At 35.4% G+C, this 23,495-nt stretch overlaps 2 protein-coding genes across 2 annotated transcripts; both read left to right on the top strand.

Annotated features, from left to right (window-relative positions):
- The first annotated feature begins 16,027 nt into the window (after nucleotides 1–16,027).
- LOC124899298 (disease resistance protein Roq1-like) lies at nucleotides 16,028–23,219 on the top strand. Its single transcript, XM_047413671.1, has 5 exons — nucleotides 16,028–16,387; nucleotides 17,352–17,592; nucleotides 18,647–19,733; nucleotides 20,954–21,247; nucleotides 21,340–23,219. Exons 1-5 carry the CDS (start codon nucleotides 16,150–16,152, stop codon nucleotides 21,493–21,495), a joined length of 2,016 nt encoding a protein of 671 aa, XP_047269627.1. The 5' UTR covers nucleotides 16,028–16,149; the 3' UTR covers nucleotides 21,496–23,219.
- On the top strand, nucleotides 21,374–22,165 carry LOC124899299 (disease resistance protein RPV1-like). The gene has a single exon (XM_047413672.1). The coding sequence runs from the start codon at nucleotides 21,506–21,508 to the stop codon at nucleotides 22,163–22,165; it is 660 nt and encodes a 219-aa protein (XP_047269628.1). The 5' UTR covers nucleotides 21,374–21,505.
- Nucleotides 23,220–23,495: the final 276 nt, after the last annotated feature.

Here is a 23,495-nt window from a genome sequence, read left to right as displayed (position 1 = left end):
TGTGATAGCCAATAGATGATAGAAAGGGCAGGGAGCATAATGTACAACGGTAAATCTCATCACATAAGACGGAGACATAATACCATTAAAGAATTTCTCTCTAGTGTAATTATCACTGTTGACTATGTGAAGTCAAAAGATAATGTGTCGGATCCACTTACAAAAGGACTATCTAGACAGGAGTTGAGAAAACATCTAAGGAAATGGGTTTAAAGCCTAGGACAAGTCAGCATAGCGGTAACTCTACCTAGTAGACTGGAGATCCCAAGAGCTAGGTTCAAGGAGATCAAACAAAGTTATGTCTGACAGGTTCAACATTGTCAAAATACCAACTCATTCTCATGATGTAGACAATGTTTAGTAAACAAGGATAAGACTTAAGGTGAAAAGTCTTTTAATGATTATCTAAATTTGGCAGATTTGATTAAATAGTTTAAATCTATAGGATTGAGCGTTTAGAAATCACCTATGTGAGGGAGAAGTGGAAGCCGCTTTAAAGAGAATGTTAGTAAAGGTCTATTCGCTAAGCTCTCATGATTAGTAAAGGTCTATTCTCTAAGCTCTCATGAAATCGGGACGTGTTCATGACTGAAAAGAATAAAATCGTGAGAACCATAAATGGTAAAAGGCTGGTTGTGTGACCTGTGTTTTCTAGGTGTACATTAAAGCTCGACGGTTCAAAGGGAAACCTACTTGTCCAGATGTAATCAGTCTTTACTTGATGATCACATATTTGTCCATAAAGTTTTACAAAGTATAGTCATTCTCCATTCATGTGGGGGATTGTTGGGTTCAATTGGTGTGAATGGAAAATGGAGGAACACAACCTTTTATGAAAAGGCATATTGTTTTGGAAAAGGAGTGACTGTTCAGATAGTTGTGTTTATTCAGAAAAGACACAATATTTTGAATGAAAAGACATGACTTTTCCAAAGGATACACCTCTTCGGATGAACCATTACCACCTTTCGGAAGGGGCAGTTGATGGCTATATAAACCTGCATTTATCCACAGGTTTTGGTATGAAATTTTTTTTTGAAATACAAACTCTTCTTGTCTTCAAAACATTCCTTGTGATCAATCAAATCGTTGAGTGAGTTCGACGAATCCAATAATTTGAGGTACCACTATAGTTGGATTGAAAGTCATTTTATCCTGAGAGGAAGATTCCAAAACCTCGGGTACAGTGAGGAAAATTATTCCTTAAGGACACTTCGTGAAGTTGGGGGACTTGGTTTTACATTTATGTTTCATCTTAATTTCTGGAAAAATAAAATGCACTTCTTAGAAAGATCACTTTGATCTTGTGTTGAGGGTGTTGTTGCACTTCATAGTATTTTTGTTTTAAACTTGAACTAGTGTTGAGTTATTGTGTCAAATTACAGATTCTTAAACCCGAAAACGTTAAAAAACAACATTAAGTACTTTTTACTTTTAAACATATTTTAAGTTTTGGTGATGTCAGATAGCTTTGATAGTGTTTGAAGAAACTATAAGGTCCTTTTAAGCGCCAATTTTCAGGTTAAAAAAGGAAAAAGGTACGAATATGTCCCTGAACTTTGATAAATGATACAAATATACACTCTGTCATACTTTAGGTACAAATAGACTCTTGTCGTTAATGAAAAAGTACGTATATACCCCTGAACTTTTATAAATGCTAGAGATATACCTTTTGTCATACTTTAGGTACAAATATACTCTTGTAGTTAATGAAAAAGTACATATATACCCCTAAACTTTGATAAATGGTATAAGTATACCCTCTGTCATACTTTAGGTACAAATATACTATTGCCGTTAATGAAAAGGTACAAATATACCCTTTTTACTAACGTCAAGACATGTGTCACAATCTTGTTCATTTGCCCCTTTTAATTCAATTTATCCTCACCCTACCAGAAAATAATTCTAATTTAACCCATAAACTGATTCAAATAATAACACAAACCCGATTCCGTCTAATAGAACCTTCAAGACGTAGCTCTATTCATGTATATTCATTTTCTCTTTCACTTTCTATTAGACCGTGTCGGGTTTGAGTTATTATTTAGATCGGGTTATGGGTTAAATTAGAATTATTTGGGGTGGAGTTGGGATAAATTAAATTTAAAAAGGTCAAATGAACATTGTGACACGTTCTACCGTTAGTGAGAAGGGTATATATGTACTTTTTCATTAATACAAGGTTATATTTGTACCTAAAGTATATCGAAAGGTATATCTGTACCATTTATCAAAGTTCAAAGTTATACATGTATTTTTTCATTAACGACAAAAGTATATTTATACCTAAAAAATGACAAAAGATATATTTATACCATTTATCAAAGTTTCAGTTAAAAAATGCAAAAATAAGACTAAAGTAGATGTCCCAACTTATGACAACAATGTACAGAGCTCCTAAGATAAGACAATTACATAATGCCACTAAAAAAAAAACAAACAAAAGAGTACAGCTCCTTGTACAACTATGCATAGCCATGATCGTTCTTACAAGTACAAGGCTCTTAAAAGAAAATTAAAAGATATGGGAATCAGTGTATTCAAAGATGATGTGAAACTTGAAAGAGGAAAACACATTTCAGCAGAACTGTTGAAAGCGATTGAGGAATCAAGAATTGCCATTATTATCTTTTCTGAGGACTATGCTTCATCCACCTGGTGCTTGGAGGAACTCGCAACGATAATGGAGTGTGTTGATCAGAAGGAACAAACGGCATATCCTGTCTTCTATAACGTTGAGCCATCTGATTTATGCATGAAAGGTACGTCAGAGAAAATTGGGTAAGAGCTGTCAAATAAGTATTCAAATTAAAACGATAGACAAAACTGATCAAATGTGATTTAACTAAAAGTAGGTCGGATTGGAGTAATTATGATACGGGAATTCCTAGCTCGAGATCTTTCACACGAAGCCAAGCACGTGAGTTGCAACGGCTCCAAGCCTTGTTCACATTCTTGGCCATGTGTGAGGCCCTTGTGAGCCCATCTAAGGGCCTATATTTAATAAAATGTAAAGAGGCCCACCAAGACACCCCAAACCCACCTACTTAAATGCCAAGGTTTATTTGGTCTTTGTCCCTCCTTTCTAAGTGACTATATAAGTCATGTAATAGGGCTAGTCTTGCTTTAGTTCATTCCCATTATTCAAGAAATAAAGACTTGTAAATTTTGGACTTCTCTTTCTCATCATTTGGAGAGGCCAAACCAAATTCTCACTAGTAGAGTGATATTAGTGTTGTATCTTGGCTAGAAACTAGGTTCTTGAGGTTTTTTGAGTTCCTCTTGGTCCAAGTAAGAACTTGGTATTGATATTTATTAGTCTTAGGGTCCTTTCTCTTGTTAGGGTTCTTAGATTAATGAATATTGTGTGTTAAGTTTCTATATCTTTCTTTGTATATCTTGTTAACATTGTGTTGTTGAATATAAAAGTCTAGTGAAGACGTATGGGGGATCTTTTGATTCACTAGCAATATTGTCTTTGTTGTTCTTGTTGTTAAACTCACTTTTCTAGTTCAAACAAGTATTGCAAGCCTAGTGAAGCCGTGTGTGGCCATTTTCGATTCACTAGCACTTTGTTGTTCATCTTGTTGTTCTTGTGTTGGTTGGAGTCTCTTGATACACACTTAGCATTGTATCATTTGGTATCAAAGCTCAAGGCTAGGTTTTGTTCTTACAAAAACAATCTTGGAAAGCTCTTACCAAAAAGTGTGTTCTTGAACATTTTCGTAAAAAAAAAATTGGTTGTAGATCTATAAAAGTTTTACTTGTTTAGTTGTTTCTTGTGTTGGTTTCTTTCTCATCAACACAAAGGGTGTTTAAATCTAAAGTTGAGCTTAATGAAAAAGAGAATTGTGTTGTAAAAAATAAAAGAAAAAACTTGGAAGTGACCATTGTGGTGTATTGTTGTTGTGTTCTTGAAGGTGTTGATGTTGTGTTTATCCTAAACTTCTCCTCATCTTATGTCTTAACTTCTATAAAAATAAATAGATCCAAAAAGGTTGTAGGACAAAATTGAAAATTGTTTGTGAGAAGACTTGCCAACATCACCTTTTCAAGACTTGACAACCACTTTTTCTTAAAACAAGGAACCTTGTCTTATGGGACTAGTGAGGTCAAACATCACCTTTTGAGTTTGAAAAAAAAGAAAAGAAAAGAAAAAAGGGGTTTGAAAAATGTTACAACACTTTATGTTTTCCATCCCAATAACAAGTCATCCATTACAAAAGATCTAAGGGAACTAAGACTCCAAGTTGATGAACTATTTATATGGACCCGCGGCCATTGACATGCTGCCATGTCACCCTAGTTATTGTTCACGTGATAATTAAGCTCAAATTTGGATGTTCTAGTTTTTAATTATTGATTCCTAGTTTCCTCTAATTGACTTGAGAACTAATTAACAAACTAGTACATTCCTACTAGCTTGTCAATTAGTCACTTGAAGCCTTGTGTTCGTGTCAACGTTTGTTTGTCTGCTTTTGTCGTTTGAATACGTTGTAACTCTTGGCTCTAGTCCGATGAGAATTCTTTGAGTTCCAAACAAGAATCCATTCCGGGAAAGAGCATACTTATACCTTACGAATTCACGGGTTCCTAGCCAATCTACAACTCTTGTGGAACTTGAGTGTGGGTGAACCAAGAGAGTGTGAGTGAGGAGAGGGACTTTAAATTAACTTGTTTGTTGCTTGTGTAGGTGATACCTTGATAGTGGAGGGAACCACATCTCAAACCGTGGATTCTAATGAAATGAAGAATATGAGGGTCACTCTTGAGGCTATGACCCAAACTCTTGAAAGGTTAAGTACGGAAGTGGGAGCCATAAGGGGAGAAGTGACAACTATTAGTGGGAGGTTAGAACAAGTGGAGAGTCAAAGGAACACTCGTCCTTCTACTCCTCGACATGTTTCGTCAAGTGGAAATGATAGAAATTCCTCCGCCACCGTTACTCCCGAAACATGGCCACAATTGCCAAATCCTTCACTAGCTCTACTAAATGCCGCAAGACAAACCACTTATAACCCTCTAAATAGAGACTCTAATAGACCAACCCGTTCCCAAATATCTCAAGTTCCGCAAGAGGTACTCAGACGTCAAATGCCTCCACAAAATCCGAACCCCCCTTCCAAGCTCCACTAAACCAAAGACTACTACCTCCATAAAATCCAATTCCTCTGAATCAAGTTCCAAATGTCGAAAATCATCCCGTCCACCTTGAGGAATATGGTAGAGAGAATTATGAAGGGTATGGAGCCTTTGACGATGCCTACATGAGGGAGGAAGAGATGAGAAGAGGTCGTGTGGATCCAAAGAGATACCGAGGGTATGGAGAAAGGGGAAACCGACACCTAGAGAGAGACGTAGGCATCAATACCATCAAATTGAGGCTACCTACCTTTAAGGGTGAAAGTGACCCTGATGTGTATCTTGCTTGGGAGTCGACGTGCGATAAAGTGTTTTAAGTGAATGATACATCGGAGGAAAAGAAGAGTCGTTATGCCATAGCTTATTTTGAAGGCTATGCTAACACTTGGTGGGAATACGTCAAGCGGTTCGATAATGAGTTGGTAGAGGTACAACCACCACCATGGTTTCGGTTGAGGTACCTAATGAGGCAACGGTATCTTCCCGAAAGTTATCATCATGAGTTACTTTCTAGGTTGTATAATTTACGACAAGGGAATCGAAGTGTTATGGCATACTATGACGAGTTTCAACAACTCATGTTGAAGCTTGATCATCGGGGAGAACAAATTGGCCATGACATCATTCGGTTCAAGTGTGGGTTGAACAAAGAGATCTCCACTCATTTAACGCTTCACAAGTTTGATACTGTTGAAGGGATTTTCCAAGCGGATCTTGAGATTGAAAGGGAGCTTAAAGAGAGGTCGTTGTTCAAGGCAAAGGGATCATCAACCTCGGGTTGGCCGAGGAGCAAAGATATGGTTCAACCATCTTTGGGTTGGCCCAAAAACAAGGACTAACCTGCCACTACAAGGCTGTCCAAGCCTAAAACAGTCCATAAATTTTCTCCTCGGCAAGAAGCTCATAAGTATCCTAATCCTAAAGGGTTCCAATGTTTCAAGTGCCAAGGTTGGGGACATAAAGCCATTGAATGTCCAAACCGGCGCAATGTGATCCTAAGGAAAAGGAGATTGTATTACCTTGGTGAGGAAGTGGGTCTTGAAAAAGAAGAGAATGAGGCCGAGCCTCAAGATGGAGAGAAACCCAAAAATGAGCCACATGATGATGATGATTGTGAGGATGCTTATCCACAAGAAGGGGAGTGCGTCATTCTAAACTTTGTAGTGAGGCGTGCCATGATTAGTAAGGCGATAGATGACCCTAGCCAACGAGAGAATTTATTCCATACTAAATGTCTTCTGAAGGGAAGTGTGTATACTATGGTGATAGATAGTGGAAGTTGTGCGAATATGGTTAGTGTTGAAATGGTGAACTTATTGAAATTGTTGACTACACCTCACACCAGTCCTTACAAGTTTCAATGTTTGAATGAATGCGGCGAGTTAAAGGTCACAAGGCAATGTATGATACGCTTTAAGGTAGCCAACTACCATGACGAGGTGCTTTGTGATATGATACCAATGGAGGCTTGTCACTTGTTGTTAGGAAGGCCTTGGCAATACGATAGATCGACCAAACATGATGGAAGGTCCAATAGGTATACACTTGAGAAGGATGGCCGAAAGGTCGCTCTTTATTCATTATTGCCTTCCCAAGTGAATGAATTATACCAAAAGATGTGGGAATTGAGGAAAAAGGGAAAGAAGGACGAGAGTGAGGGAAAAAGAGGGGAAACCGAGAGTGAGGGAGTAGGGAAAACTGAGGGGATCCTAATTTCTAAGGGGTAAGGAAGTGTGGTGATGATGTCTAGGAGGAAAGAATTATTTGTGGATCATGACGAGGACACTCCGATGCTCCTCTTGGCTCATTGTTTTAACACTAACGCCACTAACATTTCTATTTCTCCTCCTATTTCTCATGTTTTGTAGGATTACGAGGATGTCTTCCCAAAGGAATTACCACAAAGATTGGCCAACAAACCAGCTTATAGGAGCAACCCGATGATACCAAGGAATTATAACGCCAAGTTGAGGAACTCCTCAACAAACGATATATCAAGGAAAGTATGAGCCCTTGTGCGGTTCCGGTGCTACTAGTTCCCAAAAAAGATGGGACTTAGCGTATGTGCGTTGATTGCCGAGATGGGACTCCGAGCCATCAATAAGATAACGGTAAAATATCATCACCCTATTCCTAGGTTAGATGATATGCTTGATGAATTGAGTGGTTCATATTTGTTTTCTAAAATTAATTTGAGGAGTGGCTATCACCAAATTTGTATACAACCGGGTGATGAATGGAAAACCGCCTTCAAGACCAAATTCGGTCTTTATGAATGGATGGTTATGCCATTCGGCCTAACAAACGCTCCAAGTACTTTTATGAGGCTAATGAATCATGTGATGAAGCCATTTATCAGAAAGTTTGTTGTTGTTTATTTTGATGATGTATTGGTGTATAGTAAGTCCTTAGATGAGCATGTAAAGCATTTACAATGTGTGTTTGATGTCCTCTGAAAGGAGAAGTTATATGCTAATCTAGAAAAGTGTTCTTTTGGTGTCCATGAGGTTGTATTTCTTGGGTTTGTGGTGAGCTCAAGAGGGGTCGAAGTGGATGAATCTAAGATTGACGCCATTAAAAATTGGCCAACTCCCCAAACCGTAGGTGAAGTGAGAAGCTTCCATGGGTTGGCTAGTTTTTATAGACGTTTTGTCAAAGGATTTAGCACCATTGTCGCCCCCTTGACCGAAGTGATTAAAAAGGATCAGCCTTTCAAGTAGGGAGATGAACAAGCTAAGGCCTTCGAGGACTTGAAAGCTATGTTCATCTCGGCCCCTTTGCTATAATTGCCGAATTTTGACAAGACTTTTGAGGTCAAATGTGATGTAAGCAAAGTTGGCATAGGCGCGGTTTTAATCCAAGAATTGAAGTCTATTGCCTACTTTAGCGAAAATCTCAAAGGAGCAACTATAAACTACTCTACATACAATTTAGAGTTGTATGCCTTGATTAGAGCCTTGGCCACTTGGCAACATTATTTGTGGACTAAAGAATTCGTGATCCGAACGGATCATGAATCCTTGAAGCATCTACGGGTACAAGACAAGCTTAACCGGCGACATGCCAAATGGATTGAATTTGTTGAAACTTTCCCTTATGTTATTCAATACAAGAAGGGTAAAGACAATGTGGTTACCGATGCTTTGTCCTAAAAATATGTGCTTGTGTCTACTTTGTCGTTTAAGTTGATGGGGTTTGAAAGCCTCAAGTCTTTATATCCCGATGGCCCTCACTTCGCTCCTATCTATAGTAAAGTGAAGAGTTGGAAAGGGATAGGTGGGTTACAGATAGGGGTTCCTATCCCTATACCAAATTTGATGGATACTTGTTTAAAGGTAGACGATTGTGTGTTCCCTTAAGTTCGTGGAGAGAATTATTTGTGAGGAAAGCACATAATGGCGGTCTAATGGGCTATTTTGGGGTCGAGAAGACCCTTGGAATTTTGGAAGAACAATTTTATTGGCCTAGAATGCACAAGGATGTGGCTCGAATTTGCGGCCAATGTGTTGAGTGCAAAGGAGCCAAGTCACAGCTCCAACCCCACAGGTTGTACACCCCATTGTCCACCCCTTTGCGTCCTTGTCTTGACATATCAATGGAGTTCGTGTTGGGATTACCGAGGACTAGAAGGGGCGGGATAGTATTTTTATCGTGGTGGAGCGGTTTTCCAAGATGGCTCACTTTATTCCTTGTTCTAAATGTGATGATGCACCTAGCGTAGCCTCTTTATTTGTTGATAATGTTGTAAAACTTCATGATGTTCCGAGGACCATAGTAAGTGATAGGAATTCTAAATTCCTAAGCCACTTTTGGAAGTCCATGTGGGGTAGACTCAGTACTAAGTTATTGTTTTTGACTTTATGCCACCCACAAACCGATGGCCAACGAAAGTAGTAAACAGGACCTTAGGGTCTATGTTACGGTCCAAGGTTAAAGGAAAAATAACTTCTTGGGAGAAGCACTTACCGTTGATTGAGTTTGCTTATAATCATATTATACACTCGAGCACGGGGATGACACCCTTTGAGTGTGTATACGACATCAACCCCCTTACCCCTTTGGATTTAACCCCTTTGCCAAGTGATCTTGTGATAAGCGTAGATGGAAGCAAATGGACCGAGGCCATAAAAAAGCTACATGAGAAGGTGAGGTTGCGGTTGGATAAGAAAAACCAAGAAGTTGCGAGGCGAGCCAAAAAAGGAAGAAGAAAGCTCATTTTTGAACCGGGAGATTGGGTGTGGGTGCATATAAGGAAGGATAGATTCCCATCTCAAAGGAATGCTAAGTTGATGCCACGGGGTGATGGCCCGTTCCAAGTATTAGAAAGGATCAACGACAATGCCTACAAGATTGATCTACCCCCGGAATATCAAGTGCACAACATTTTCAACGTGTGTGATCTCTCTCGGGTGGAAACGTTGGAGGATGGCAATGATCCGAATTTGAGGACAAATTTCCTTCAAGATGGAGAGGATGATACGGGAATTCCTAGCTCGAGACTTTTCACACGAAGCCAAGCACGTGAGTTGCAACGACTCCAAGCCTTGTTCACATTCTTGGCCATGTGTGAGGCCCTTGTGAGCCCATCTAAGGGCCTATATTTAATAAAATATAAAGAGGCCCACTAAGACACCCTAAACCCGCCTACTTAAATGCCAAGGGTAATTTGGTCTTTGTCCCTCCTTTCTAAGTGACTATATAAGCCATGTAATAGGGCTAGTCTTGCTTTAGTTCATTCCTATTATTCAAGAAATAAAGACTTGTAAATTTTTGACTTCTCTTTCTCATCATTTGGAGAGGCCAAAATCAAATTCTCACTAGTAGAGTGATACTAGTGTTGTATCTTGGCTAGAAACTAGGTTCTTGAGATTTTTTGAGTTCCTCTTGGTCCAAGTAAGAACTTGGTATTGATATTTATTAGTCTTAGGGTCTTTTCTCTTGTTAGGGTTCTTAGATTAATGAATATTGTGTGTTAAGTTTCTATCTCTGTTTCTATCTCTTTCTTTGTAAATCTTGTTAACATTGTGTTGTTGAATATAAAAGTCCAGTGAAGCCGTGTGGGGCTCTTTCGATTCACTAGCAATATTGTCTTTGTTGTTCTTGTTGTTAAACTCACTTTTCTAGTTCAAACAAGTGTTGCAAGCCTAGTGAAGCCGTGTGTGGCCATTTTCGATTCACTAGCACTTTGTTGTTCATCTTGTTGTTCTTGTGTTGGTTGGAATCTCTTGATACACACTTAGCATTGTATCAAATTAAAACTTTGGAATGCATATTAAGGGTGTGTTTGGTATGATGAAAAATGTTTTCCTATTTTTCTTTGTTTGGTTGTAGTAAAATATTGGGGAAATATTTTTCAAAATAACTCATTTTCCTCTATTTGAGGGAAAATGACTTTCCTCATGGGTCAAGGAAAGTCATTTTTCAGAAAATAACAAATGTGACTTATGCCCCCACCCCCTCCCCTCTTCTCCACCCCAACAACACTCATATTCACATTACTCAGAAATATTTTTCACTGTGCTTTGCTTCAATTTTTCACTGCTTGAAATAAAAAATAGTGAAGCTTGAATTTTCTCCTTTTCCAATGTTCGTTGAATGTACTGTTATTTCCATATGCATAGAGGAAGACTTACCTATGTTACTTTTGCTAATTGCATATTCCATTTTGTCATCGATATAGCTAGCTTGTTTCACAAGGTTGAATAAGCTTATCGTTCTGTTGTATTTCTATTGATTGCAATATTTTTGAGATTGTCCTGACAAAATATTGAAAAGTATCTCCTATATTTACTAATTAGTAGTTGGTTAAATTTTAATGACTTGTAATATTTTATTATTCGATATTGATATTATTTTCTATGCTTAAATTAGTTCTTACAAATTGTTGAGTTGCTAAAGGCAGTGATATACTAGTTAACAATTAGTAATATTTTTTAAAAAATATTTTTTCACTCACCGACCAAACACTCTTTGAATTCAAACCCCTTTTGTATGACCAGGCAACACACGTGCAATTCAATTGCTTTTGAGCATGTAAGGTGTATTTACTACCCATGTCCAAATTCTTAAAGATCAAATTTCCTAATTTACCCTCAATTGCTAAAATACCATTCTATTGGATGTGGTTTGTTTGATTGTTGAGCTTGCTTACAGAGGACATTGATCTCATATAGGAGGGCGTGAAGTACGTTGACTAGGTAGAAGGTTAGTAGATAACCTTTCTAAAAGCTAGATTGTTAATTTAACTAAATCTCCTAACATCTAATGTGGATAAAAGAAAAAAAAATCGTATACAATTAGAGTGGCTAACCAATATCTTATGACGAAATATAATCCAAAGAATTTGGTAAAAGTTATAAATAAGTCAATTTTAAATTATTTATTATATATAAGTCATTATAAAAAAAATCGCAAAAAACATCTCAATTATCAATTACCTATTCAGAATAGATGATAATTTATTATTTAAACTTTAAGAACATACAAAAATCATTAAAGAGAACTTCTCAATTAGAATAAGTCTAAAAAAAATGCATGATAATTTATTTTTATAACATAAAAAACATTCTAAAATTTTAGAAAATTTATCTTGAAGCACAAGAAAAATTGTCTCTTCAATCATAAATACTGTTAATATTTCACTAAAAACTTCTCAATTATTAGCAATTGTCTATCACGAATACATGATGATTTGTTATTATAAACTTCAAGAACATACTAATTAAAATTTTAAAAAATTACCTCAAATCATAAACAAATTTATTTCTTTAATCATAGATATTATTAAGACTGTAAACATCAAAACAAAAATTTTTAAAAACATACCTTAAATCCATTCAAATTTACGAACAACGATAATAAAGAATATTTTTTTTTTTGAGAACTATATTATCGACGTATTATTGTAGAAAGAAGAATTCTCAATTTATAAGAAATTTTAGGTTTAGTTTACTTTTCTTCTTTGGCAATTCAATTTGTATTTATTTAATGTAATAAATTAGCCTTTGTGATTTTTTTGTTTCCATATTTTGTTTAGTATTTCTTTTTTCTTTCTTCTTCTTCTTCTTCTTCGTTTTTTCCTTTTTTCCTCCGCACATTTTCTTTCTTCATTTTTAATTCAATTTAGCTTTCTTTCCATTTATGTATTTTCCTTTTTTTTTCTTTAGACGTTTTTTTCCTTACTTTCTTTAATTCAAATCAATATTATTTTTCATTTATTTAATTTATTAATAAATTACATAGAAGGTAAGCTTTGAATTAATTTAGAACTTTCTTTCCTAACTCAATGAGGATTTTAATTAATTTCAAAGATCTAATATTAATAATAACTAAATAATAATTTGAGGAAAATAGTGAAAAGACGATTCTATCTAAAGAAGAGACTTTTAATGAAGGGCAAAAAGTTCAAATCACTTTTTTAAGGGTCGTCACACTTTTTATATATTATAGATACAGATTATAGAATAGATATACCGCATAAATTTCTTTCCTAAAATATTTAAGGCGTCTCGTTATGCCTTTAGATCACCAATTCGAGCTACCGCTGAACTTTGTTCTGTTTGAATTTGGGGGATGAGTGGTATGGGAAAGCCCTGCTTTTATATAACCTACTTTTTGTGCAACCTAATTTTTGTATAATAGCTTGTAAATTACGTAAAAAAGGATAAAATATACCAGGCAAGTGTGACAAGCTCGACCCAAAAGGCCAACTCCCTTTCACAGTCAAGGAATTTTGAACTTCTGAGACCTTCATTATGAAAGTCACAAGCCAAACCATCTGAGCCACACAAAGGGTTTAGCATTTAGGAAAGAGACAACTATCACAAAAGAGTCTTGACATGATCTCTGGTCAATCTCTAAGTAAACTTCCTCACTAGAACGTCTGTGCATCTTTTTTTTTTACATGTCTGAATATCTCACCCTCGCCTCCCACATTTGTCATCCTTTTGGCCTTTCTTCTTTTGTGGCAGCAACATCTTCTTTTTCATCAACCCTGCTCTCCACCATTTCCCAAACATCATAGGCTCTTAGCAAAGCCTTCATTCAGATGCACCAACTTCCATAGATTTCTTTAGTAAGCATTGGAACTTAGAACAGAATCCCATTGGCATTAGTCATCTTCTGTCTGTGTTTAGTTGTCTTGAGAACACAGGCTATAATACCACTTCGTTGGAAATTTTCGGAGAATCTGACAATAAAAACACAAACTAGAAAAACTTATTGCTAGAGTACATGACTATTTATAGATCGATGAAGTCCTTCTTGTATCGAGCTTAACATGCATGCATCACTATTGATAAGTCCACTCTTCACATCTTGCCAAGAACATGGATAAAACTATTTTCTCCGTCCCATTTTACTCGTTTTAATTTGACATTATACAGTGATTTTCAAAAATAATTAATAATAAGACTATTTATCATAGTATCCCTATTAAATGATGTTTACATTTTAATTTGAAGAAAAAACAATTAATATTAAGAGTAAAAAGGAAAAAAAAAATTGTCTTGTCTTAATTAATGAAAAATAACTAGTAAAATGAGAAATTAAATTAGAAAATTTAGAAGGAGTAAAATGGAATGAAGGGAGTACCAGACTTAATCTTCTTTCGAGGTACATGACCAAATTCTTACTCCAATACATGCATTTCAAAAATCAAGACACATAATCAATACTCTAATTCATATTTTCTCTGTTCATTCTCAAATAATTAATTAATAAGGATATTATATAAACATGTCCTTTAACTTGACCTTAAATTATATCTACGATCTTCAATTTTGGATGTGCACGAGTATGCTCTTAAACTAATATAAAGTTGAACAAGTAGACATATATGTTCTACGTGGCATAATACACCTAGGATGCCCACGTAGGATGCCACATAGGACATACATATCTACTTGTTCAACTTTATATAAGTTTAAGAGCCTACTTGTGCACATCCAAATTTGAAGGTCATAGATATGATATGAAGTCAAGTTAAAGTACATGTTTATGTATAGTGCCTAATTAATACTCTAATTCATATTTTCTCCATTCATTCTTACTTGTCATATTTTGATTTGCATACTCATTAAGAAAATAATTATTAACATGACTATTTTATCATATTCTATTAATTGATGGTTATAACAGTGTCTTGAAATTAGTTTAGATAATAAATAACTAAATGCTAAGGATAAATAAGAGAAAAAATTATCCTTTCTTTATATATCATAAAATAACAAGTAAAAATGAAAATTTAATTAAAAATTTAAGTGAAAAGTAATTCTGAATAGTGGGAGTACTAGACAACATACAAGCAAGTCTATTTTTTCAAAAATATTTATTTTAGTATTATTGTTGAGCTTTTACCATTGTTCCCAAGTCTTCTTTCAATTAATTAATTAATATATCTCATTCTTTCAAAGTCAACCATCCTTGAGATCATTCCTTCTCTTTTTAATTTATATTTATATTATTCTTTTATTTTAGTTAATTCTTATTAATTTGATATAAATTTTAATAATAAATATTTTTATCAAATAATCTTATTAATAATGTTATAAAACTCTAAATTTAAGAACTTATCAATGTCAGAGTGGCAGTTCTTGATGAACTCCACAATGCAGAGAAAGAAATTAAAATCAGAGAAGAAAGAAAGTAGAAGAAGAAGAGAGTAGAGATGTGGTAGAATAGGGGAAGGAGAGCCAAATCTTATTGAAATGTTATTCAACCTTCTTTCTTATGTTGTACATGCTAGAGTATATATACACTTCAAGTAACTACTCAACTTGATAACTAACTTTGTGAACAAAAGATCTTAACTAACTTATGCTACTCCCACTTGCACTATTAATCTAACAGTTTAACTAACATTTACATCACTAATATTAACAAACTTGATCAAAAAAGTTGCAGAAAGAAAAACTATTTTCGCGTTACTGTGTACTTAATTAATAGTAAACTCCGGTCCTATAAGCAGTGGCGGATCTAGCATATATCCAGGGTTCAGCCGAACCTCCTTCGGCGAAAAATTACACTATTTATATATGGTCAAAATTATTTTTATGTCGAACCCCTTAATGAACTTCTTGGCTCCGCCATTGCCTATAAGAGGCAAAGAGAACTTTCTTCAACTCTATATTTTGTATACATATTGAGAACTTTCTTCAACTCTTACATAGAGCAACAAGAAATTTAACAAGCTTGATTAGAGAAAATGAATAAATAACACAGAATCGACACATCAAAGTCGAAAAAACAACTGTCGTATTTTTCAGTCCAATCAGCTCCAACGAAAAGTTTTATGTTGTCAATGAAATGAGGAGAAATTTAAAACCGGAGTAAGCTAATTAAAGAAGACCATCTCATGTTGACAGTAAAAGTGAAACATAGCATAATATCCAAAAACAGTCATCATACAGGTTATTTCTAGCCAAGAAAGGAGAAAATAGGTTTCACATCGAATTATTCTAAAAATACGACGCATGAATCTAGTTATGAAACACTTATTCTTACGAATGGGTCCACAGAGAACAAATCACAGCCAAATGGTTGCAAATAAAGAGTGAATTTTACATGTGGACGATGATGTGGCATGTCCACGTGACCCTTTTTACACATGTGGCATGCTTTGTGGAATTCTATTAGAAAGAGGGGCATTTTAAGCTAAATATTGAACGGAGTGATATTTTTGAGCGAAAAAACTAAGGAGGAATATTTTTGATCCATTTCACATAATTTAGGGGTATTTTTGACTCTTCTTGGTTAAAACTATTTTAATATAGAAATCAAACAAAACAAAATGGAGGGAGTATTTCTTTTTACTTGTGGCTCTGCTCCCAAGTGTTCACCTCGTCTTGCTTGTATATTTGCAGACTAGTAGAAAGTTTTACACATTTCGTGGCTCCCCAAAATGAAGCAAATCAAAAGTGGAAATATGATGCCTTTTTGAGTTTTAGAGGAGAAGACATCCGCAATAATTTTGTTGCGCATCTTTATAAACGTCTGGAAGATATGGGAATCAGTGTATTCAAAGATGATGTGAAACTTGAAAGAGGAAAACACATTTCAACAGAACTGTTGAAAGCGATTGAGGAATCAAGAATTGCTATTATTATCTTTTCTGAGGACTATGCTTCATCCACCTGGTGCTTGGAGGAACTCGCAACGATAATGGAGTGTGTTGATCAGAAGGAACAAACGGCATATCCTGTCTTCTATAACGTTGAGCCATCTGATTTACGCATGAAAGGTACGTAAGACAAAATTGAGTAGAAAATGTAAATTAAAAAGAGTGGCATTGACTTGATCAAATGGATTTAATGAAAAGTAGGTTGGATTGGAGTAATTAAAACTTTGGAATGCATATTAAAATTTCAATTTTTTTTATAAAAACTTCCCTCATAGTTCAAATTTCAAAGTTCAAATATTTCCCATCTTATTTATTATCTTTTCTATACTCTCCCCCTACATCTTCTTCTTTGTCGTTTTCGCTGCTGCCGCCACTGACACGTTCATTCTTTTTATCTCATTCTTCTTCTTCTTCTTTATTCTTATTTTTATGGACTATTTTGCTTTGATTGAGAATTATTTTTTAAGTCATTAAAGAAATTCTATAGAAAATCATGCAACTATGATAGTTACAGTAGATGCTTCAACAACTTCAATAATTGCTTAATATTTTGGAAGAAAGTGAGGTGGAGTAGAAGCCGACGAAGAAGATGGTGGTTGTGGATAAGGAGGTGGTAGTGGTGGAGGAGGAGAAAGTGGTGGTGATGAAAAAGTAGGATCTTTGCGTAAATAATAAAATTTTGAAATTTTAAAATAGTATTATTAATACTGATCTTAAAATTGTGCTCATAATAATGATGAAGTTTCATTTTTCTTTAGAGTTTTGAAACAATTTTGTCACCTTTAATTATTTTTTTCCTCTTTCTTTGGTCGGGCCCAATATATGCTACTTTCTTTGTCCCAATTAATGCAATACATATGAAATTTAGAAAGTTAATCAAGATTTTTATTTAATTTTTAAATATTTTAAATTGTTGTACTGTAATTTATGAAACTTTTTTCTAATTTTTCGATCTGTCTCAATTTTAAATGTGAACTAAGTGTAATGTAGAAAGTGACCATTTTATTTTATTTTTTGTATGATTTTTAAATATTTTGCTTTTAATATATACACAAGGTAAATAAACATTTTAAACTGTGTGAAGGTGAGAAGAGCAGCTTTGCAAAAGCATTGGAAAAACATGTGGAAGATTTCAAGGCTTATAAACCTGAGGCAGATCATATGGATTATGCTATGCAGAGGTTAGGCAAGAGGTATCTTGCTCTCAGAGAAGCAAAAAGAAACCAGACAATCAGGGATAATTTGGAGAAGGTGCAAAGGTGGAAGAATGCTCTGCATAGAGCTGCTGGAATAGCAGGACTGGATGTTCGTAAAACTGCTAATGGGTGAGTGAGTAGTTAAAAGAACACTCTTTGAGTTCGAACCCCTTTTGTGTGACCAGGCAACACACGTGCAATTCAATTGCTTTTGAGCATGTAAGGTGTATTTACTACCCATGTCCAAATTCTTAAAGATCAAATTTCCTAATTTACCCTCAATTGATAAAATACCATTCTATTGGATGTGGTTTGTTTGATTGTTGAGCTTGCTTACTGAGGACATTGATCTTAGATGGGAGGGCGTGAAGTACGTTGACTAGGGTAGAAGGTTAGTACATAACAGTGTGTTGTCTTGCTATCCATTCATATTAGTAGTCATAGTATTACTACTCCTGTAGTTTCTTGTCCTTTAAGTTTCTATTAATATCTGTTGTTTCTTGTTCCTGAATTATTGTATTATTTTGTTGTAGTTTCCGTTCTAGTATTATCTGCTATTTTTGTTTGTGTCTATTGTTTCTACTTTCTTGTACATCCATTACTTCTTTGGGAATGTATTGGACTGTTTTTCTTGAGTCGATGGTTCATTGGAAACAACCTCTTTACCTCTAAGGTAGGGTAATGTCTGCCCCAGACCCCACTTGGTACATTGGGTATGTTTTTGTTGTTGTGTATTGAGCTGCCCCAGACCCCAGGCCGACGAAGATTATTTTCGTTGTTATGTGAAGATTTCTCTTCAATTCATGATCATTAAACTGAAACCAATCCTTTTTACTACAAAGAAAGTGAGAACGTGTTTCAATGTTTGGGTACCGTAATATCTGACTGTGGCAAAGGTCTAGTTCCAATTGAATCTTGTTCGAGCGAAGTGTGATTTTTGCTGAAAACTCAAATGGAAGTGTTTATGTGGATGTGACAATTAAATAGATTGCATACAGAAGGCCCCTATGAAAATGAAACTTTAAACTAGATTTCTTGTGAAGTTGAACATCCTGTTCCCTAAAATATATTAGACGAGTTCTGGAGAAGCAATGAATGGATTACCGTCTGCTTTTGACTACTTTAACGTTTCTTGTGTTTCAAATGATCAATTTTTTTATTGTTATATTTTTACTAAATGCAGGAATGAAGCAAAATCTATTGACAAGATTATAAATGATAACTTCCGAAGTATGCACCACACCGTTTCAGCAACTGAAAAATATCTAGTGGGAATCGACTCCCGTATAGGTGAAGTAGAATCGTTACTGAGGTTTCATTCAGGTGGTGTCTGTTTTGTTGGAATATGGGGGATTGGAGGCATTGGTAAGACAACTGTTGCAAGAAAATATTTTGACAAGGTTTCTCATCAATTTCAAGGGTCGTGTTTTCTTGCGAATGTTAGAGAAGAATCAAAGAAGTATGAGCTAATGTACTTGCAAAAGACACTTCTTTCAAGACTCTTAAACGAAAAATCAATGAAGATAGCAAGTTTTTTTGAAGGAGCCGACATGATAAAAAGAAAGCTTTGCCGCTTAAAAGTTTTAATTGTTTTTGATGATGTCGATGATGAAGACCAATTGGAATATTTAGTTGGAAATCATGACTGGTTTGGTGATGGAAGTAGAATCATTACAACAACTAGAAACCGTGATTTATTACGCAGTCATGACCAGTTATATCCTGTTCCTGAATTGACTAAAGATCAGGCAGTTGAAGTCTTCAGTTGGCACACTTTTCAGAAACGGACTCCTGATAGAGAGTTTTTGAAACTCTCCAAGTCTGTAGTAGATTATGCTAAAGGCTTACCTTTAGCTCTTAAGGTCTTGGGTTCTTTTCTCTACAAGCGAGGCATGACAGAGTGGAGAAGTGCATTAGATAAACTTAGAGATACTGGATATGAAAAAATTTTTAAGCAGCTCAGTTTAAGTCTAGAAGGATTGAATCATGAAGAGAAGAATATATTCCTTGATATTGCATGCTTCTTTAGAGGAAGAAAACGAGATGATGTGATAACAATACTAAACAGTTTTGGCTTCCGATCAGAGATTGGAACTGATGTCCTCGTCCAAAAATCACTCTTACATATTTCTGAAGGAATGGTTGAGATGCATGATTTGATAGAGCAAATGGGCCAGCAAGTGGTACGCAGTGTTGACCAGGACAGGCCATGGAACCACAGTAGACTATGGCATGAACAAGATATAAAAACTGTTTTTTCTGCAAATCAGGTAAGCATGTCCTCTGCTGGAGATTTCCATTTTATCTTTCGCATTATTTGTCCTCACTGGGAGTAAATTTTTCTCAGCCTAAACTGCAGCTCATGGGATAGTTTCTTAATTAAATCATCCAATATATTGAAAACAAGTATATCCTTGTAGCGTCGAATTTGTACCATATTACTTTGCACTCAAGGATAGCCACCAATTAGGAAGGTTAGTTGCATATTCTGTCTCAGTTTACTGTATGTGCCTTCTTAAGATTATAAATAGAGCAGCTTACTCAATATCCATTTACTAGAGTTCTAGTTCTAATTATGATTTTGCGGTTTTAGATTTTTATCATCTTGAACATTTTATCGTCGAATACAAAGTGAGTGTGAAAAATTCTAGTTATTCATAGGTCTTATCCGTCCTTATGATGAACTTCTACGTCCTAGGGAAATTTTCTGGTACCAATTATTTGCATATAATGATATTTTTATTGATGTTGTGGGTTAAATCCGTATACAAGAGGAACACCAAGAAGTAGAGAATCTGCACAAAAGTGGGTCTCTACCAATGACATTCAATCATCTGTTCCTACAAGAATTTTGTACAAACTCATGTTCTTTCTCTTCAAAAGATCTCCTGGGCCTTTCCCTCCAAAGTACCCATATAATGGTCTAGCGCAGAACATGCTATGTTCTTCTTCTCCATATAATGGTTTTAATATATATTTACATTCTAAATAATTTGCTGTGTATATTTTAGTATTGTTACCGCTTTTCCTTTTTCCCATTGAAAGTAATTCGACTAACGACAATTTGTTACTAGTTTATAATAATAATTGTCTTGTTAAGTAGTTTGTCACAAAGTTTTCTCCCTCTTACAGAATAAATTTATGCGGAGCTACTCTTTAAGACCATGATATTTTAACTTCTAGATTTATAGTGAGCTTTATTTTTAAAAACTAATGCAAATTATTCTGTGATACGTTCTTAGCTTTGTTGGATAATAGGGAAAGAACTCCTAATGTAAACATATGTCAAATCAACTCATGAAACAATTTGGTCGAACTCATAATGAAAAGCCATAAATAAATCTTACACTATAGGTATTATCCTAAAGTTATTACATCCTATTAATTCCAGCAAAAATGGAAATAGATTAAGATTTGTATACTTAAAGAGAATAGGTTCTATGCTTGGAAGTATGTTCTGTTTAACGAAATTACTTTAATTTCTTTCCAGAGGACAGAGTCAATTGAAGGCATAATGGTACCAATTGGCTCGGACCGTCATATATGCAAGTGGAGCAAAGTTTTCGAAAACATGCCGTGTCTTAGGTTACTCATTGTCAAAGGGGAGGAGGCCCGACATCATGACCCTATTTGTGACCGTATTGACTATCTCCCGAGTAACTTGAAATGGCTTGATTGGTCATACTACAGTTTTGCAACTTTACCAGCAGAGTTTGAACCAGGAAACCTTGTTGGGCTCAACATGACTTTTAGTTCTCTTGTGGAAATCTTCAAGGAACCAAAGGTATTGCTGATCTCCGTCACAAAAGAATATTTTTTATAAAAAGAAATGACAGTTAAAGCTGACGTTTCTATGCCATCTCTTTTTATGAACAGGCATTTGACAAGTTGACAATCCTCAATTTAAGTTTTTCAGGAAGTTTACTCCGAACACCCAATTTTTGTCACTCCAAACCTCCAAAAGATTATACTGAAAAGTTGTGTAAGCTTGGTAGAAATTCATCCATCTGTTGGAAATCTCAGAAAGCTTAAATTTTTGAATATGGAAAACTGCAAAAGTCTCAATTCCTTTCCAAGCAGTGTTCAAATGGAATCTCTTGAAAGCTTCAGCCTCTCGGGTTGTGAGAAATTAGAAAAATTTCCAGAAATTCGGGGAAATATGGAATTGCTATCAGAGCTCCTCTTGGCACATACCGCTCTTTGGGAACTGCCCTCATCAATAGGACTACTAAGTGGTATCAGCTTGCTTGATTTGCGTTCGTGTGAAAACCTTGTGAGACTCTCATCCAGTGTCTGTGAGATGAGAAACCTGAAAATTTTGATTGTGAAAGGCTGCTCAAGATTTGCAAACTTTCCTGAAAATCTTGGTGATCTAAACCAGTTGGAGGAGCTCTATGCAGGTAACACTTCCATTTGTCAACTACCAGATTCTATTGGAAACTTAAGCAAACTCAAGATCCTATCATTAAGAAGAGGGTGGAAGGTAAAGCATCAGCGTGCTCGCAGCTTGATATTACCCTTGGTGTATCATGGTTTGAGGAAATTGAAAAGCTTAGATCTCAGTGGTTGCAATTTATGTGATAATCAAGCTGCTGCTCTTGTGTTTTTTCCTTCTTTATTGGAACTGAATCTGAGCAGAAATAAGTTCATTCCTTACCTAATAGCTTATGTATACTTTCTTGCCTTCGATATCTCAACATAACACACTGTCAGGAACTTAAGGAACTTCCCTTACTTCCTCGGAGTATAGAGGAATTATATGCAGAGGATTTTTTGGCAAAAGGAAGTATTGTAAAGCTACCAATGTACCCAAGGTTGAATTTGATCTCATTCACTAATTATAGTTTTGATCAACAATCTTATGTAGAGGAGAGAAATGGAAGCTCTGTTTTGGATGATATTCTTAGTTTATTTTTCTCAAACAATATCCATGAAATGACCCGTCCCTCTCTTCAGTCTGGTGACAGGATGACTTGCTCCATTGTCTTTCCTGAACATGCAGTTCCCACGTGGTTTAAGCACCAGAGTGTTAATGAAAAGATCAGGTTCAAACAGCCCATTGATTGGTATAATGATAAGTTCAAGGGCTTTGCTCTCTGCTGTGTGACTCTCATGGGAGCAGGTGTCTGCAATCCTGATTCAAGGCTATCTGAGAAGTACGACTATGCTTTAATCAAAGCCAAATTGATATGCAGTGATCATTCAGAAGACCTTAAAGTGCTAGAGAAAGAATGTAAAGTGGGCACAGCATCTAGAACCTATGGCTGGTATGTTTGTTTTGCCTACATACCATTGTATTTTTCAAGGCCCATGTACGGCGTAAATGTTGGAATTTTTAACCAGTATGGCTTCTTTGAGGCATCTATCTACGGTCGCAGAGTGAGACAGTGGGGAGTTCATTTGATCTATGAGGATGATAGAATGTTTTTTAAGAGAAGACTACAGACGAAGTTGGTTTCAGCTCCCCTAAGCTGAACAGGGGGCTGAATTAGCTCTATGTGCTGGGATATTGAGGGGATTGCCAACTTCTAAAGTTTAATAATTTAAATATGGTTAACAATTTAATTTCAATGTGATTAAGGGATTTTTTGGTAGAGTGCATTAGAAAAAATAATACTTGCATTAGTTTTTTGTACTACTAGTACCTTATTTGGTACACTTTCTCAACCTATGTATAAGTAATGCAAGTCTTAGTTATATACTTTATTAGGTATTAAGGTATGTATAACTATTAGATGAAAATTCATGATAATAGCGATGCAATGAGTTCTAATTCGTGCATTAGCATGGTTAAAAGGCACAATTGCTCCTCAAAATTTTTTCCACATCCTTTTCACCATATTTATAGAGGGTAATTTAGTAAACAATTTTTTTTCTTAATTATGCTATGCAAGTTATTTTTAATACACCAAACCAAACATTGCATAAGAAAAATCTTAGCATAACTAATACCAACATTATTAATTCACCATATTTTACACTTTTCTTATGCACCCTACCAAACGACCCCAAGTGTTAGGTTAACAATGTTG

This window comes from Capsicum annuum, chromosome 6, assembly GCF_002878395.1.
Source record: "Capsicum annuum cultivar UCD-10X-F1 chromosome 6, UCD10Xv1.1, whole genome shotgun sequence".
NCBI classification, from domain to species: domain Eukaryota; kingdom Viridiplantae; phylum Streptophyta; class Magnoliopsida; order Solanales; family Solanaceae; genus Capsicum; species Capsicum annuum.
This window is presented reverse-complemented; position numbering and strand designations above follow the sequence as displayed.

What these genes read in the sequence shown, in the direction of transcription:
- LOC124899298 (XM_047413671.1), top strand. Translation starts at nt 16,150, where the DNA reads ATGGGAATCAGTGTATTCAAAGATGATGTGAAACTTGAAAGAGGAAAA. An exon ending in GTTCGTAAAACTGCTAATGG is followed by an intron (nt 17,593 to 18,646) that starts GTGAGTGAGTAG and finishes TACTAAATGCAG; the next exon opens with GAATGAAGCAAAATCTATTG. An exon ending in CTGTTTTTTCTGCAAATCAG is followed by an intron (nt 19,734 to 20,953) that starts GTAAGCATGTCC and finishes ATTTCTTTCCAG; the next exon opens with AGGACAGAGTCAATTGAAGG.
- LOC124899299 (XM_047413672.1), top strand. Translation starts at nt 21,506, where the DNA reads ATGGAAAACTGCAAAAGTCTCAATTCCTTTCCAAGCAGTGTTCAAATG.